Raw genomic sequence first — 14,927 nt, 5'->3', positions numbered from 1 at the left:
AAAACGAGGAGAGTTAGAACTAGTATTATCTTGCTTTATGCTAGCCGTTGAGTTTCCAATGACTTCATCAACTAAGATTAGAAGAGTCTATCTTAGTGATTTCGACTATTTATATTTTTTAATATTATCACTTTTCTAAATTATTAATTAGCTACAAATATTTTCTTATCTGCAATTTATTTATCATTTCAAAACTATTACAAACATTTTTAAAAAAAGAAAAAGAAAGATGGACAAAATCAGCATATTACATGCTCTTCTAATTTGAAATCTTTTTAACTTTATCTTAGACATAGGAGCAGAGGAAAAGAGCGACCATACTCCTTTCAGATTTCAATACCTCTTATAATTTCATTGTCTAGATTGCTGTTAATGTTTGAAGTGAAAATTCGTCCTTTGAATAAAATGCAGATATATATATTATTAGAAAACATAAAATAAATAAATTATTTTTTTAACCCATCTCACGTCTATATTGCAAATTCCTCGCAAACTGGTAACGGGACGAAACAGGAAGGGGTCCGGAGCGACACTAGGGGTTCGTGAAAAATTACAGTTGACAACTTTGAGAACACAAAAGCCATGAATTGGCAAAATGGTAGCAGTAAGAAGCTTGTTAAATTACATGCTTGCTTATTAACATCTCTTGGAAAGCTAGAGATTCAACATTTTCAAGTTATTTGAGAAACCAGGAGGCCCACTACAAACAATGGATTGCATGGTTATGTAGAAACAATCATTGACAAAAGCTTTCTATGTACGGGCTGAAGTGAATTCACTTCTGACATATGCAGATTTCAGATCCAGAAGAACTATCTAACAGCAAGATCCCCAACTCTCGATCATGGTAAGGTAAAAAGTTAAAGAACGAAATACATAATATATTTTTTGTGTTCTGGCAGTCTAGGGCACACATTGGAATCAGAATGTTACTCAATTCTACACTTCACCATGTTTCCCCGGAATATTAATCTGGTGCTCTGTCATGTAAGCCGCAATGATTTACCACTCACACTTGTCAAACCAATGAATTCAATTTTTCATGTGGCCTTCGATCAAATCTCACTACTTACATTGCCTGCCACGAAAATTCTTCCTAGACAAGAGCTTAATAAGCAAACGCTTGACCCTCTTTGAACCGGGTCCAGGCCTAAGTAGAGTTTCGCCACCCATTATAGAGCATGGATCGCTCCCCGTTGCTATGCACCACCCACCAGGTGTAATGTTGCTCATGTTGCGACCCAGAAGCTCTCTGTCTATCTTGTCAAGTACTGGATCAGCTCTCTTGAACTTTCTTGCAAATGGAGCATTGCTAAGAACCATTCTTCTGAAGTCTTTGAGTCCAAGAGATCGCGGATGTTGCTTTGGGGGATTGTCCCATGATATATAATGCAGATCACTGTTAACTGCTGTGTTTGAAAATCCTGGAGAGTTACAAAGAAGTGTGTGGAAGTAAAACTCTGGAGAAGAAATCACATTTGCATGATACATGAGAAGTGTTCGAGGAAGATTGTCCCATCCCCATATCATGAACTCTACAAATGTTCTAGATAGTGCCATCCAAGCAGATCCTGCATCATGGTATCTCTGTCAGTGGACATGTTCATTGAAAATGTATATTTTTATACACCAAAGTATTGATATTAAATTTATATGAAGAAAATATGCGTGTACACAATTTAATAGATCAAGTTCCTCTAGATGCATATGTTCTCACATTGATAGAGATGCATATCCATATGTTTCATTCATTAAATTATAAATCAAAATCCACTGATTTTGAATGCATTTATACTACCGAGAAAGGTGGTTAATAACTTAATAAAGTTGTTCTCAATGTCAGGGGAATGGATGTATGATCACATGTCATGTAGTCTGTTCACAAGGCATGGTGATAACAAGTATGGTAGAATGGTTGAAACAAATTTAATTATATCAATCCATAAGCGGAGACAGGATTTCAATAAATACTAGCATCAGCCCAGATATTATAGAAAATTTAACAGCAGTGCTATAGTACAAAGAATGCCTCTACCTGAAAGAGATTATTGGTGTCTCAAGCGTGGAGTTCAAAATTTAGTTCTATGAAATATATCTGCCATCAGATCGTCATCTCAATTCGTGTTGTATCCACTATTTCATCGCATAGGTAAAATGAGTTTTCTTAACAAGGCATAGGTAAGCATATTGTTTCCTTCTAAATATCACGTGTAAGCTGTGGACAACCATTTGACATTGACATTCCCCAGATGTATCATGCTTCCTTACTTGTTTAGTGAAATTAAGCCCGCTTACAATATTAGTAAATTAGGCATCTAGCTTTCTACACAAATCTCTTATTTTCAATCAGTATATTTTTCCAATAACCCACATATTTTATTGTTCTATAATAGGCTAAAATACATAGCTCCTTACAATATCTTGTGTATGTGGAGAGCCTAAAAATCTTAAGTTAAAAAAATTAATATAATTAAAAAAACGTCCCTACCCTGTTAAAGGTTAAGTGGAGTCGGTGGACAATCCTGTTCATAAAGCCCCAGAGGAAGCAGTACCTCAAAAAGATGTTTAACCCTGCCTCCAGAGGGATTTTCTAATTTGGGCAGCTATGGGTAATTATAGCTCTCCCAGTGTCGGTTTTGTGATTAGGGATAATTTAGAGCAGTTGGGTTATAGTGGCTCTCTTTTTCTGGGTATATGAACAAACAATTGGTCTTATAACCGCTCCACTACCTAATCATTCCCATGGAATCCTAATCACTTTACATAGCAGCCCTAACAGCCTCTAATAGAGGATATCAATAGTTGATTGCCTACCATGAATGTATCTATGGCCATGGCTCCTTGGAAACTAATGATACTGGTTGCAAATGAACAATTACTTGCATCATATGGTGTGTGCTTCCTATCACTGCACATGAAAGAAAACAAGCATGACCTCTTTCCAAGTCAATGACCATCAAGGAAGAAAACATCCTTATATTGTTATTATCCTATCCTGATGGAATCCAACACATTTCTAATATCAAAACTTCTATACAACAAGTGATGAAAAGATTATTTGCCTCCATAAGTGTCGTAACAATATCCTACACTGCTGCCATGATTCCTATAGAAATTTCCTTCAACCATGAAATTGTATATTCATTTTGAATTTCACTATATTGCTAAAAAAAAATGGAAATTGCTTCCAAAAACAACTCTTTGTAGCAGCCTCTAGCTTACCTATAGCAAACAATGATAATCGCTCCAATAATGACTCCCTATGGAAAACAATGGTAATTGCTCCAATAATGACTGCATATAGCAACCTACAACTACTATATAACACTACCACAATGATCTATAAATGAAGCTCAACCATATTCCTAACTTTAGAATCTTCCCGATCCAAACCAACCCTAAACCCTAAACTTAATCAATTTGAAATTAGGGCTCCCTCAAGGAGTTGTTGTCCCCAAAGCATCCAAATTTGTGAAGAAGGATCAAGGAACCTTTCACTCCACCAAATTACCTTGTTGCTCAATGACTCAATACCATAGAACAAACATCCAAGTTCCAATGCTCCTTTAATTCTTGATGATCTATTGCTCCTTGCACACATGAAGCTATATCAGCTCCTTTAGTTATGCCCTTCTTCTCCAAAGTCTTCCATTTGCATCAAATAACTGCTTTCCCTTTGAGGTGCTAGCTTGGATTTACCATCATGTGAGTTCAAGAAATATTCTTTCCTTTTAAAACCAATCTACATTGGTTCTTTCTCTAGAAATAGACCACATCTATCTTACATGGATATGGACTCCCAAGGATTACTCCACATATATCCAAGGAAAGCACATCAAAAGAAAAACTCGTCAATAAGATCTCTACAAAATCCAAACCTCAACTTGCATTGCTTGATAAATTTTACCTTCACATCATCCCTCATCCATCCCAAAGAAGAAGGGCATATGTGGTATGTCACTTTCAAACCGATCTCTTTAAACCAATTCATGAGAAATTGGATTTGCTTGTGAGTACAAATCAAACGAAGCATAATTTTTTATAATTATAGAAATAATCTACAAATATAGCACATGTGAGAACCAACTAGCAAATCATAACCAAGGTCAAGCCCCATAAAACAAAGGGGAACCAATAACAAGAACCTACCTAGATCAAAATGCTACATTTGGCAAAAAGAAGAATATCGTAGCCAACCAATTGATGTTGATGAAGTCCCTTGAAGTTGCTAACAAAGTCCCTTGCTATCGAAGCCAATACAATAGCAAGAAAAAAACATCACACCCGACCAATTAATATAATAGCAAAAATATATGATCAAAAGATCCACCAAGTGAGCACTAGCAAAACATGCACACAAGCATCAACAAATCATCAGTCAACACCATCACAAAGTAAATATCCCATATGATAGAGCAATATACCAATTACTCCACCCAACATTAGATGTCCATATAAACAAGAATTGTGTATCTAGTATATGTTAGGATTGCCATGTCATCAACCATCACAAGTAGAATATATGTTCCACATATATAATAATATCAACAGCATTACCCATGACTCAGACTCAAAAAACTCTAAATTCAAAAACTCGACAAAACTTGGGTAAAACATGGCAACTTAAAAATGTACTCAGGGCAAAAAAATGGAAGTTTTTCCCTCTACAATCACGTTTTTTAATCTATAATTGCATTTTAGGGAGCAATTTTTTGTATACAGGCAATTTTTGGGCATATTTTTTAGTATATAGGCATTTATAGGGCATAAATTTGAGTATATAGGCATAGTGTATAGAGACAATGAATATACTAGTTTTGTAGTGGTTTTAGGGGTTTTTTAATTTAACTTTCTTGCATTTCGATATGTAGTGAAAGGACCTTGCAAAATCTTGGCATGAGAAATTTTCTACTAGTACTCTACAAATTTGCAAACTATGGTATTACCAATAGCATCATTAACAAGGAACCATATAGAAGCTTAAAGAGTTCCAACCACAGTTTAACTGAACCCAGTCAAGAGATAAGAACGAAAGTCTAAACACTAGCCATCTAGTTACTTTCTATCAACTACACTATTTCCATCTTTGTTTCCTTCTTATCCAAGCTACTAATAAAACTTTCAAAATTGCTCTTTAGAAACTAAACTCTGAAATCAATGCATTTTTGCGACCAATACTATGGGTAGAACCTAGTAGGGACAGCAAGAAAAGGATCACTCTAACTATCACAGGAGTTGCTCTCCTTAATATGCATAGCTCCAATGGCACCAAACTTTGAAAACAAGGACACATTCCTGTCTCCTAACTCAATTCCAATAGCCTTTCAATTTCTAGCTCTTGTATATGTTAAAGTTTGGATCAGATTAGATATGTAAACATTTTTGTTTTTTTACTTAGTTCTTACTAAACTATATGTCAATGAACTCTTGAATGCAGGTTGCTGCACATATGAAGGGAACACGACTTAATGCGTAATTTATATGAGAGTCTACTGTATGAGGCAGATCAATATCTAAAAGGCTTGCACTTATAATTACTGTACTTACCTTATTAAAATCGAACTGCACCATATTATATACCTTACGGTATAGGCATGTCAATGGACATACATGTCAATGAATTGACATGCCTCCATGGAGACATGCCTCTTCATTGCGATGTCTCTACACCTAAGGTTTGTGCAAGACAACGATATCTTAATCGTTATTTAGTCGGTTAATATTCAAACATGATTTCTCTTATCGTTTAGTATTTAACGATTCTTCAAATCGTTAATCATTATTGTTACATGCAATAACGATTTCCATAATCGTCTTGAAAGAGATCGACTTAAGTCGATATGCACAACGATAAATATATATCGGATTTATTTCATGAGAAACGTTGATTCATATTGATGAAATGAAATGATCAATATAATCGATACTTATGGATCCGGTGCTCATATTCTGATTTGTATAGACAGTAATAAATATTCATTATGTATATATAGATATTTGTATATATAATAATAATGACACTTATTATTATTACATATATTAATATATATATATATATAGTCATATCAACGATAATATGCATTACTGATACATATGAGACTTCTCCGACTGAAGCTATAAAACATCAACACTCCCTCTTAGCTAGGGAGGAGGATTATAAGTTTTATATATATAGGAAACTACACATAGTGTAGTAGAAATCATTATATGAGATCAGGAGCAATGGTCTACAAGTATCAACACTTATGATACTTACCAAAACTCACATGCCCAATATGGTATGTGCACTAGCATCAACCATATGATGCCTACCATAGGGATGTATGGAAATCATGGCATACTCACAGATATTAAGGACTTAATATCCACCATGATATATCTCAACAATTTCAGGATATCAACCTTACGATAAAATTGTTATAAGAAATATGCACTATCATGACATGTTCACAGATATCAACCATATGACATCTATCATGATAGATTGTAGAGTTATTGTAAAGTTGTCACCTTCCAATAACTACTAAAATTACAAGTGATTATCATTCAGAAGTCGTCACTTCTTAATGATGTACACAGGTGCCCAAAATGACAGAAAGAGTTTATATTAAACATCTTTTAGAATATATTAGTACAATAACAATGCTGAGACTCAAAACTCGGAATTTTATATTTCAACCATACCAAGCTTACCTCTGAAGTGTTCTACCTTTGTTTTGGCTAGAGGCTTGGTGAGAATGTCTGTTGTTTGATCTTCAGTACTAATATATCTCAGCTGAATTACCTTTCTTTCCACCATGTCTCTAACATAGTGATAAGGTATTTCAATATGTTTGGACCTGTCATGAAATACTGGGTTTACTGAAAGCTTTATACAACTCTGGTTGTCATAGTGGATAATAGTAGGACTTAAGGATTGTCCAAACAATCCTACAAGGATTTTTCTCAACCATACTGCTTCTCGTGCTCCCATAGATGCTGCAATGTACTCTGCTTTTGGAGCTTTGAGCAACTGAGGATTGCTTTCTGCTAAACCAGGATATCATGGTTGATCCTAAACTGAAGCTACACCCTGATGTGCTTTTTCGATCTACCACACTTCTAGCCCAATCTGAGTCTGTATATCCATATAAATTTAGATCTATATTTTTATATTTTAAGCCATATCCAATTGTTCCATGAAGATATCTCAAGATGCGTTTTGCTGCAACTATATGTAACTGCTTTGGCTCACACATGAACTGACTAAGTGCATTCACAACATAACAAATATCTGGTCTAGTATTGACCAAGTACATCAATGATCCAATCATCTACCGGTAGAGGGTGGAATCTGCTGGTTCAGAACTTGTAGCTGCTTCTCTTAATTTGTGTAAGTTTGTTTCCATGGGAGTGGACATAGGCTTACAATCCATCATTCCAAACCTTTTTAGAATGTCAATAGTGTATTTCCCTTGATTTAGAATGATCTCATCAGTTTGCTGCCACACTTCTAAACCGAAGAAATAGTGTAGAGGCCCTAAGTCCTTCATATCAAATTCAACTGCAAGTTCTTGTTTACATTTGATGATGAGATACTCTTCGCCTATTATTAACAAGTCATCAACATAAAGGATAAGAATTAACATATCTCCATTGATTACCTTAAAATAAAGATTCGGATCTGCATCATTCTTTGAGAAGCCAAGTCCTGATAGATAGTGATCTATCCTTTCATACCACGCTCGAGGAGCCTGTTTGAGCCCATATAAGGCTTTCTTCAATTTGCAAACATGAGAAGGTTGTTCATGTACTACAAATCCTTCAGGTTGTTCCAAATAGACTTCCTCTTCTATCACACCATTAAGAAATGCGGTCTTTACATCCATTTGATGGATTTTCCATCATTTAGATGCAGCAATAGCAATCACAGCTCTGACAGAAGTATATCGGGCAGCAGGAGCAAAAGTTTCTTCATAATCAATTCCCTCTTTCTGAGAGAAACCTCTGGCGACAAACCTTGCTTTGTATTTTTTAATACTTCCATCCACAGTATGTTTGATTTTGAAAAGTCATTTAGAAGACACTACTGATTTGTTCTTAGGCCTAGGCACAATGTCCCAGACATCATTCTTGAGAATAGACTTATAGTCTTCCGTCATGGCTTCTTTCCAGGATTGATGTTGGAAGGCTTCCTCAATAGTAGAAGGTTCTGAATTAATGGTTTCACTCATTGGAGCAATGTAGCTAGAGAATCTATTAGGTCTTTTACTTTCCCTGAAAGTTCCTTCTGAAGCTACATAATTTCCAGCCTCCTCAATCACACAGTGGTCTTTTCTTTGTCACATTAGTGTCCCTAGGTTCAACCGTACAGTCCATAGGTTCAATGTGAGAGTTGCCTTCAATTGGTTTGTAAGTCTCATTCTGAAACTCAGAGGAGTGATCCTTTTCGCTGTATTGAGGGAATTCATCTTTTGTTTCATTAACATCCTTAGATCTTTTGAATGCAACATCCTCTTCAAATATTACATCCCTGCTTAGTTCAATTTGTTTTTGACCTAGAATATAGACCCTATAAGCTTTAGAAGTTTCACTATACCCAACAAAGATTCCCTTTCTCCCAGAGGGTTCTAATTTAGATCTTTTCTCTTTAGGGATGTGAATGTAAACAGGACAGCCAAAAATTCTAAGTGACCTATGTCAGGTTTTATTCCTATGAATGCTTCTTCAGGAGTTTTGTTATCAAGAAAGGAATGTGAACATCTATTTTGGATATATACAGCAGCACTAGAGGCTTCAACCCAGAAAGAGGTGTGAAGGTTTTGGTCATGCATCATGGCTTTGGCTGCTTCTACTATAGTTATGTTTTTCCTTTCTGCAACCCCATTTTGTTGAGGGTTGTAAGGAACAGTGAACTCCCTCTTAATCCCAACATTATTACAAAAAAAAATTAAAGTTTTCAGAGATGTATTCCCCCCCCATTATCTGATCTAAGAGTCTTTATACTTCTACTTGAGGTGTTTTCTACTAAAGCTTTGAATTCCTTAAACCTTTTAAGGACTTCATCAGACTCTTTAGACTTTAGAAAATATATCCACGTCTTCCTAGAGTAATCATCTACAAAAATGACATAATACAAAAATCCTCCTAAGGAGGGTACTGACATGGGTCCACATAAATCAGAATGAACAATTTCTAATATATTTTTGGATTTACTTTCACTATTATGAAATGTGCCCTTGGTATTTTTTCCTAAGGCACACCCTTTGTAGATTCCTTCATGTTCTTGAGTCAGCTTAGGTATCCCTGACACTATTTTCTCTATAGAAGGTAAAGCACGAAAATGAAGATGCCCTAATCTTCTATGCCACAATTCACAAGTGTTAGAAGATTCATGAATAAGTGCTTGTGAAGGAGAGATGCAAAGTTTGTATAGGCAACCATGTCGAACTCCAATGGTGTGAGCCTTCTTGATGGTTGAGTTCTTAGGCCAAGCTAAGACTTTTCCATCCATGAAGGTGATTCTATATCCTTTGTCTTCAAAAGCTAATATTGAGATTAGGTTGCGTTTGATGCCTGGTACGAATAGTACACCTGTTAATTGAAGGGCAATGCCTGATTTTTAGTTGAATAGTACAAGTTCGAATCCCATTCATTGGGTAGTTTGAATCATCCCCAATTGTGACTGCCTCATCAGATTTTTCTATCATAGTGTGTAAGTGCTCTCTGAACCCTGTTATATGCCAAGATGCCCCACTGTCTATTACCCAAATGTTGAGGCTGGTTAATACTTGACTTGATAGAGCAGAGTAGAATACAAGTCTTTCAAAGTCTGTGTTAGGCTCACCGACTTCAGCAATTGAGGCTTGAGGCTTAGGTCTGTCAAGACACTTTACAGCAATGTGACCATATTTATCACATCTAAAGCATTGTACTTTAGATAGGTCCCTCTTCCTTTTGAAGGATTGCTTCCTGGTTGAGTCTTTACCTCTCCTCTTCTTGAAGTTATTCCTCTTTCCTCTTTTGTGAGACTGAGAGTTTAGGGCTTGCATTTCTTCATTTTGGGAGTTAATTCCAGTCCCTCTAGTAATCAATCTGGATTCTTCTTGTATACAATCAGTCTTTAATCGATCAAATTTGGGGAGTTTGGATCGAGCACTAATTACTTGAATAAAAGATTCCCAAGAAGTGGGAAGTCCATTGAGTGCCAGCATAGCCAGCTCCTTGCTATCGAATGTGTGACCAATAGTAGATAATTGGTTTCGTAGTTCCGTTATCCTCATGAAATATGAAGTGATAGTTTCACTTTGGTTCATTTTGATGTGGTGTAGTTGCTGTTTTAGAGCAAGAACTTTGCTAGTATTATTTATCTCAAACATGTTCTCTAGTGTTGAAAACATTAGATAAGCAGTATCTAATTTTGAGATAATTGGGACAATGTGATCTTTTACTCCATCCACCAATAGTTTCATAGCTTTATTATTATTTCTTGTCCATAGGAGTTTTTCTTCGTCTTCTTCATCGGGCATGGGTAAGGCCTTTTCCACAAGAGTGTTTAATTCATGTTCCTTTAATGTGAGCATCATTCTAAAATTCCAAGATACAAAATTTGCAGCTCGTTCAAGTCGGTCCTCTAGCCTAACTCCACTCACCATTTTGACGAATATAGAAATCTAGAGATTTTAATGAAGTTTGGTTGTTTCCCTTTTATAAATCTGACCGGATCTTTTCTTCAAACTAGCTTTGATACCATGTTAAAGTTTGGATCAGATTAGATATGTAAACAGTTTTGTTTTTTTTACTTAGTTCTTACTAAACTATATGTCAATGAATTCTTGAATGCAGGTTGCTGCACATATGAAGGGAACACAACTTAATGCATAATTTATATGAGAGTCTGTTGTATGAGGCAGATCGATATCTAAAAGGCTTGCACTTATAATTACCGTACTTACCTTATTAAACTCGAACTGCACCATATTATATACCTTACGGTATAGGCATGTCAATGGATAGACATGCCTCTACGTACGTGGAGACATGTCGATGAATAGACATGCCTCCACGTACGTGGAGACATGCCTCTTCATTGCGATGTCTCTACACCTAAGGTTTGTGCAAGACCATGATATCTTAATCATTATTTATTCGGTTGATATTCAAACACGATTTCTCTTATCGTTTAGTATTTAACGATTCTTCAAATCGTTAATCATTATTGTTATGTGCAATAACGATTTCCATAATCGTCTTGAAAGAGATCGACTTAAGTTGATATGCACAACGATAAATATATATCGGATTTATTTCATGAGAAACATTGATTCATATTGATCAAATGAAATGATCAATCTAATCGATACTTATGAATACGGTGCTCATATTCTGATTTGTATAGACGGTAATAAATATTCATTATGTATATATAGATATTCGTATATATAATATTAATGACACTTATTATTATTACATATATTAATATATATATATATATATATATATATATATATATATATATATATTCATATCAACAATAATATGCATTACTTATACATATGAGACTTCTCTGACCAAAGCTATAAAACATCAACAGTATAGGGGTTAACTTAGTTTTAATCTGAAATTACTGTTATTTTGTAGCCTGTAAAAGGAAATCAGATTGACTTAGTTTAAATAAATACATCATAGATAAGTGAATGAACCAGACAATACTTAAATATTCACACATACTCTATTTTTATCTACAACTTAGATGATATATTAGCTTCTTGCAATATTTTTAACGATCTTATGCATTTGAAACACATTTTATGCATTTTGAAGAAGAATAAGTTGTTGCTTAATGAGAAGAAGGTAAGTTTGCACAATAATCACTTGCCTATTTGGCACATGGTAGAAGATGAGAACTTAGAATTAATTCCACAAAAGTGGAAGCCATCTTGAGACGTCCCAAGATTTCCAATATGACCAAAACAAGGAATTTTTTAGAGGCAAGTTAGTACTTGAGGAAGCATATCAAATCCTTTTCTGCAATATAACATCTTTGCATTATGTAAAAACAAGGGATAAGTCATTTGCTTGGTCTTTAAATTAGTAAAATACATGGTTTCAATTGAATAATGACATTAACAAAAAACTATTCTTGGCATTATCTAGTTTTCATCTTGCATTTGAGGAGGAAATGGATATAAGTGGGGCTTTTATTGTAAGGAGGTAGGTTGTTTATAATTATTTTGAGTTGTTCAAAGGAGCGACTTTGAAATATTACACATATGATAGCAAAATGTATGCTCTTCTCTGAAAGGTTAAGAAATAGAAGCACTATGTAATGGGAGAAGAAACCATTGTCTACATGGATCATTATCAATTTCAAAATTTGTAAGACAATCTGTATTACAAGTACATCATCTGGTATACAAGTCATCTGGTATGTTGTCTAGTCCACCTTTAGTTTCAAGATGAAAGGTATGAGTATTGTGTAGATTTTAGAGATGTATTTTAGTGTTTGTGTGGGACAAGAAGTACAAATTCTAAGCATAAGAAAGACTACCCTCTCCAAGGAGGTTTGATTTACATGTTTGAAAGTGGGGAAATCTTTACCTACATATAGAAGGAAGAATTCATCTGATGAAAGAAGCTCCCCTCAAAAGTTACAAGTGACTTCGGTCTGTCAAAGACATTGGCACATTGATTTGTATGGGATCTAGGAGGAAAGCTCATTATCAAATGAAGTTTCTTCCATAATGTCCCCATTTTTATGCCATACTATATTGTGAGCATTGGCTAGTTTTCAGGGTTTTCCAAAGGTTTCTAGGTGAGTTGGGAAAGTTCCAACATTCTTGGAGAGCTTAGTTCAGAATTTTCTTGGCCTCTGGTGGTGATTTGTTGTTGAGATGGCTTTCAGATTTGTGGTGATGCTCTTTGTAGCATTTTAGGCCTTCTGGGTTCTCCACAGTTCTTGGAGAACATTGTGATTTTTAGTAAGTGCCCATTCTAATGTTGGCATAAGGTGTTGTACACCTTGCATAATGTTTATAATGTTTATTTTATTGTTGTGTGTGGTGCACCTAGGGGCAACTAGATGGACAACATTCACTAGGAGTTAAAGTTCTTGGGGCCACTTTATGTGTTATATGTAACATTGGAAAATATATTTAATGTGGGGTCTCATGTTGAAAAAATGTATTTAATTTAATGTTGGGGATATTAAAAAAGGTGAAAACTTAGTACCCAATATTGAATTAGGGATCAATGGTTTTGTAGCACATGGTTTAACTTTACCATTTGGTTGTATTTGTGTAAGCTTATGACTATATAAGAAAGCACATGTTTAGTGGTTAAGGTTGGTTGGATGAGTGGGTTGTCATTATTGATTCTTTCTGAAGAGTGCATATGTGAAGCATGGCATGGGGAATGCATGGTAGAGGCTTGATGTTTCAAGAGTATTCATTGTAACTATGTATGTGCATGTATTGTTTATTTGTTAAGTATTAGATAGAGTATGGATGCATTTGGAGGTTGGGTTTTTCCCTTATGAGGGTTTTCCCAAGGTATATCTTGAGTTATCTTGTGACTCTATTTGATCTATGCATAATGGTTATTTTGTAAGCTTGTATGCATGCTTTTCTCTCATGGGTTATGTAGGAAGTAGATTAAATGAACTAGGTATTGGAGCATTGCTTCCTAACATCTAGCACTTGGCATCATTCTTCAACATAAGTTCCTTCTTGACGTGTTCAGTTTCAATTTTCAATGTCATAGTAGTGCTTTCTGCAAAGTGATTTGGATTATTTTAATATTTGCACTAAAGTTATAAAGTAACATTTTAATATCCACTTTTGTGTTAAATGTTATAAAGTTATGTCCTCAAGTCGGACACCTAAGGAAATGCAAAAAAAGGGGAATTAACTTGTTTTAAAATGTTAAAGGGCCTTTTTTAGGGAAAAAAGAAATAATTTGAAATTTGAATTGCCCTGATTCCCTCCAACTCTATATAAAGGGATTTTGGCTCTTGTTTTTATTATGGAAGTTTGTAATGTCCCTTAATTGGAGTATACCTACTTTTGCCCAAAATTAACAATTCCAACAATATAATTCATTTTACCAATAGCATTCTAAAGTTAACTCATTTAAAAGTTATTGAGCTTGAGAGTTAATGAACAATCATCATATGAAATGATAAGTTTGCTATTAGAACCTAAACCCTAACTTATTCCTCATAACCAGCCATAGTAGAGTTTGGAGAGGAAAACCACGAAAGGGCGCCCAAAGACTGTTCGGCCCAATTAAGCCCAAGAGCCCAGAGCATCCAACTAAGACAACTTGCACCTTGTAATGTCCCCTACTTGATCTATTTCAATATACTAAAATTGATTGATATTCTTCAATTAGTTATTAACAAGTTCTTATTTATTTTCGTCATTAAATGATTAATTTCATTATTCATAGTTTTTAATATAGATATCAGACCCTGCCACTACTTCAGTTTTAAGGGAGAAGGGTCTATGTATGTTACCAAAGTGCTTGGAGACCAAATACAATAGGTTCCCTCAAAGTTTACAGATCCAAGCCCTTACCTATCTTGGGTCTATACCTTCAAGGCTTATGGGTCACTAATCCCCACCCTATCTTGGGACTTAACCTATTGCTTGGATTTAGACTGCCCCTCTTTGGAACATCTCATTCCCATCTTCTTAAATACTGACAGTAATAACATGATTTAGACTATAAGTATACTAATTTCTTATGTATTATGAATATATATGAAATTAAGTATGACTGTCATACATATTGCAGTCTATATTAATATTACTATTAATTCTGCATAATAACATTATCAGGTTTCATATATTAAGCATACATACTCAGCTCATCCCCATGCATACCACCAAGAACAAAGATGTGACTGCTTGTAACTTAATAACAGTTCTGATCTTATCAATCCATTC

General features: G+C 34.9%; 1 protein-coding gene across 1 annotated transcript in view; it reads right to left on the bottom strand.

The window, feature by feature from the left end:
* Positions 1-599: 599 nt before the first annotated feature.
* LOC131045311 (beta-glucuronosyltransferase GlcAT14B) overlaps positions 600-14,927 on the bottom strand; it is a 32,838-nt gene continuing 18,510 nt past the window's right edge. The window contains exon 4 of the mRNA XM_057978879.2: positions 600-1,571. Coding sequence (XP_057834862.2) covers positions 1,066-1,571 — 506 coding nt within the window. The 3' untranslated portion in view covers positions 600-1,065. The remainder of the gene's footprint in view (positions 1,572-14,927) is intronic.

Source organism: Cryptomeria japonica, chromosome 3, assembly GCF_030272615.1.
Source record: "Cryptomeria japonica chromosome 3, Sugi_1.0, whole genome shotgun sequence".
In the NCBI taxonomy this organism is placed as follows: domain Eukaryota; kingdom Viridiplantae; phylum Streptophyta; class Pinopsida; order Cupressales; family Cupressaceae; genus Cryptomeria; species Cryptomeria japonica.
This window is presented reverse-complemented; position numbering and strand designations above follow the sequence as displayed.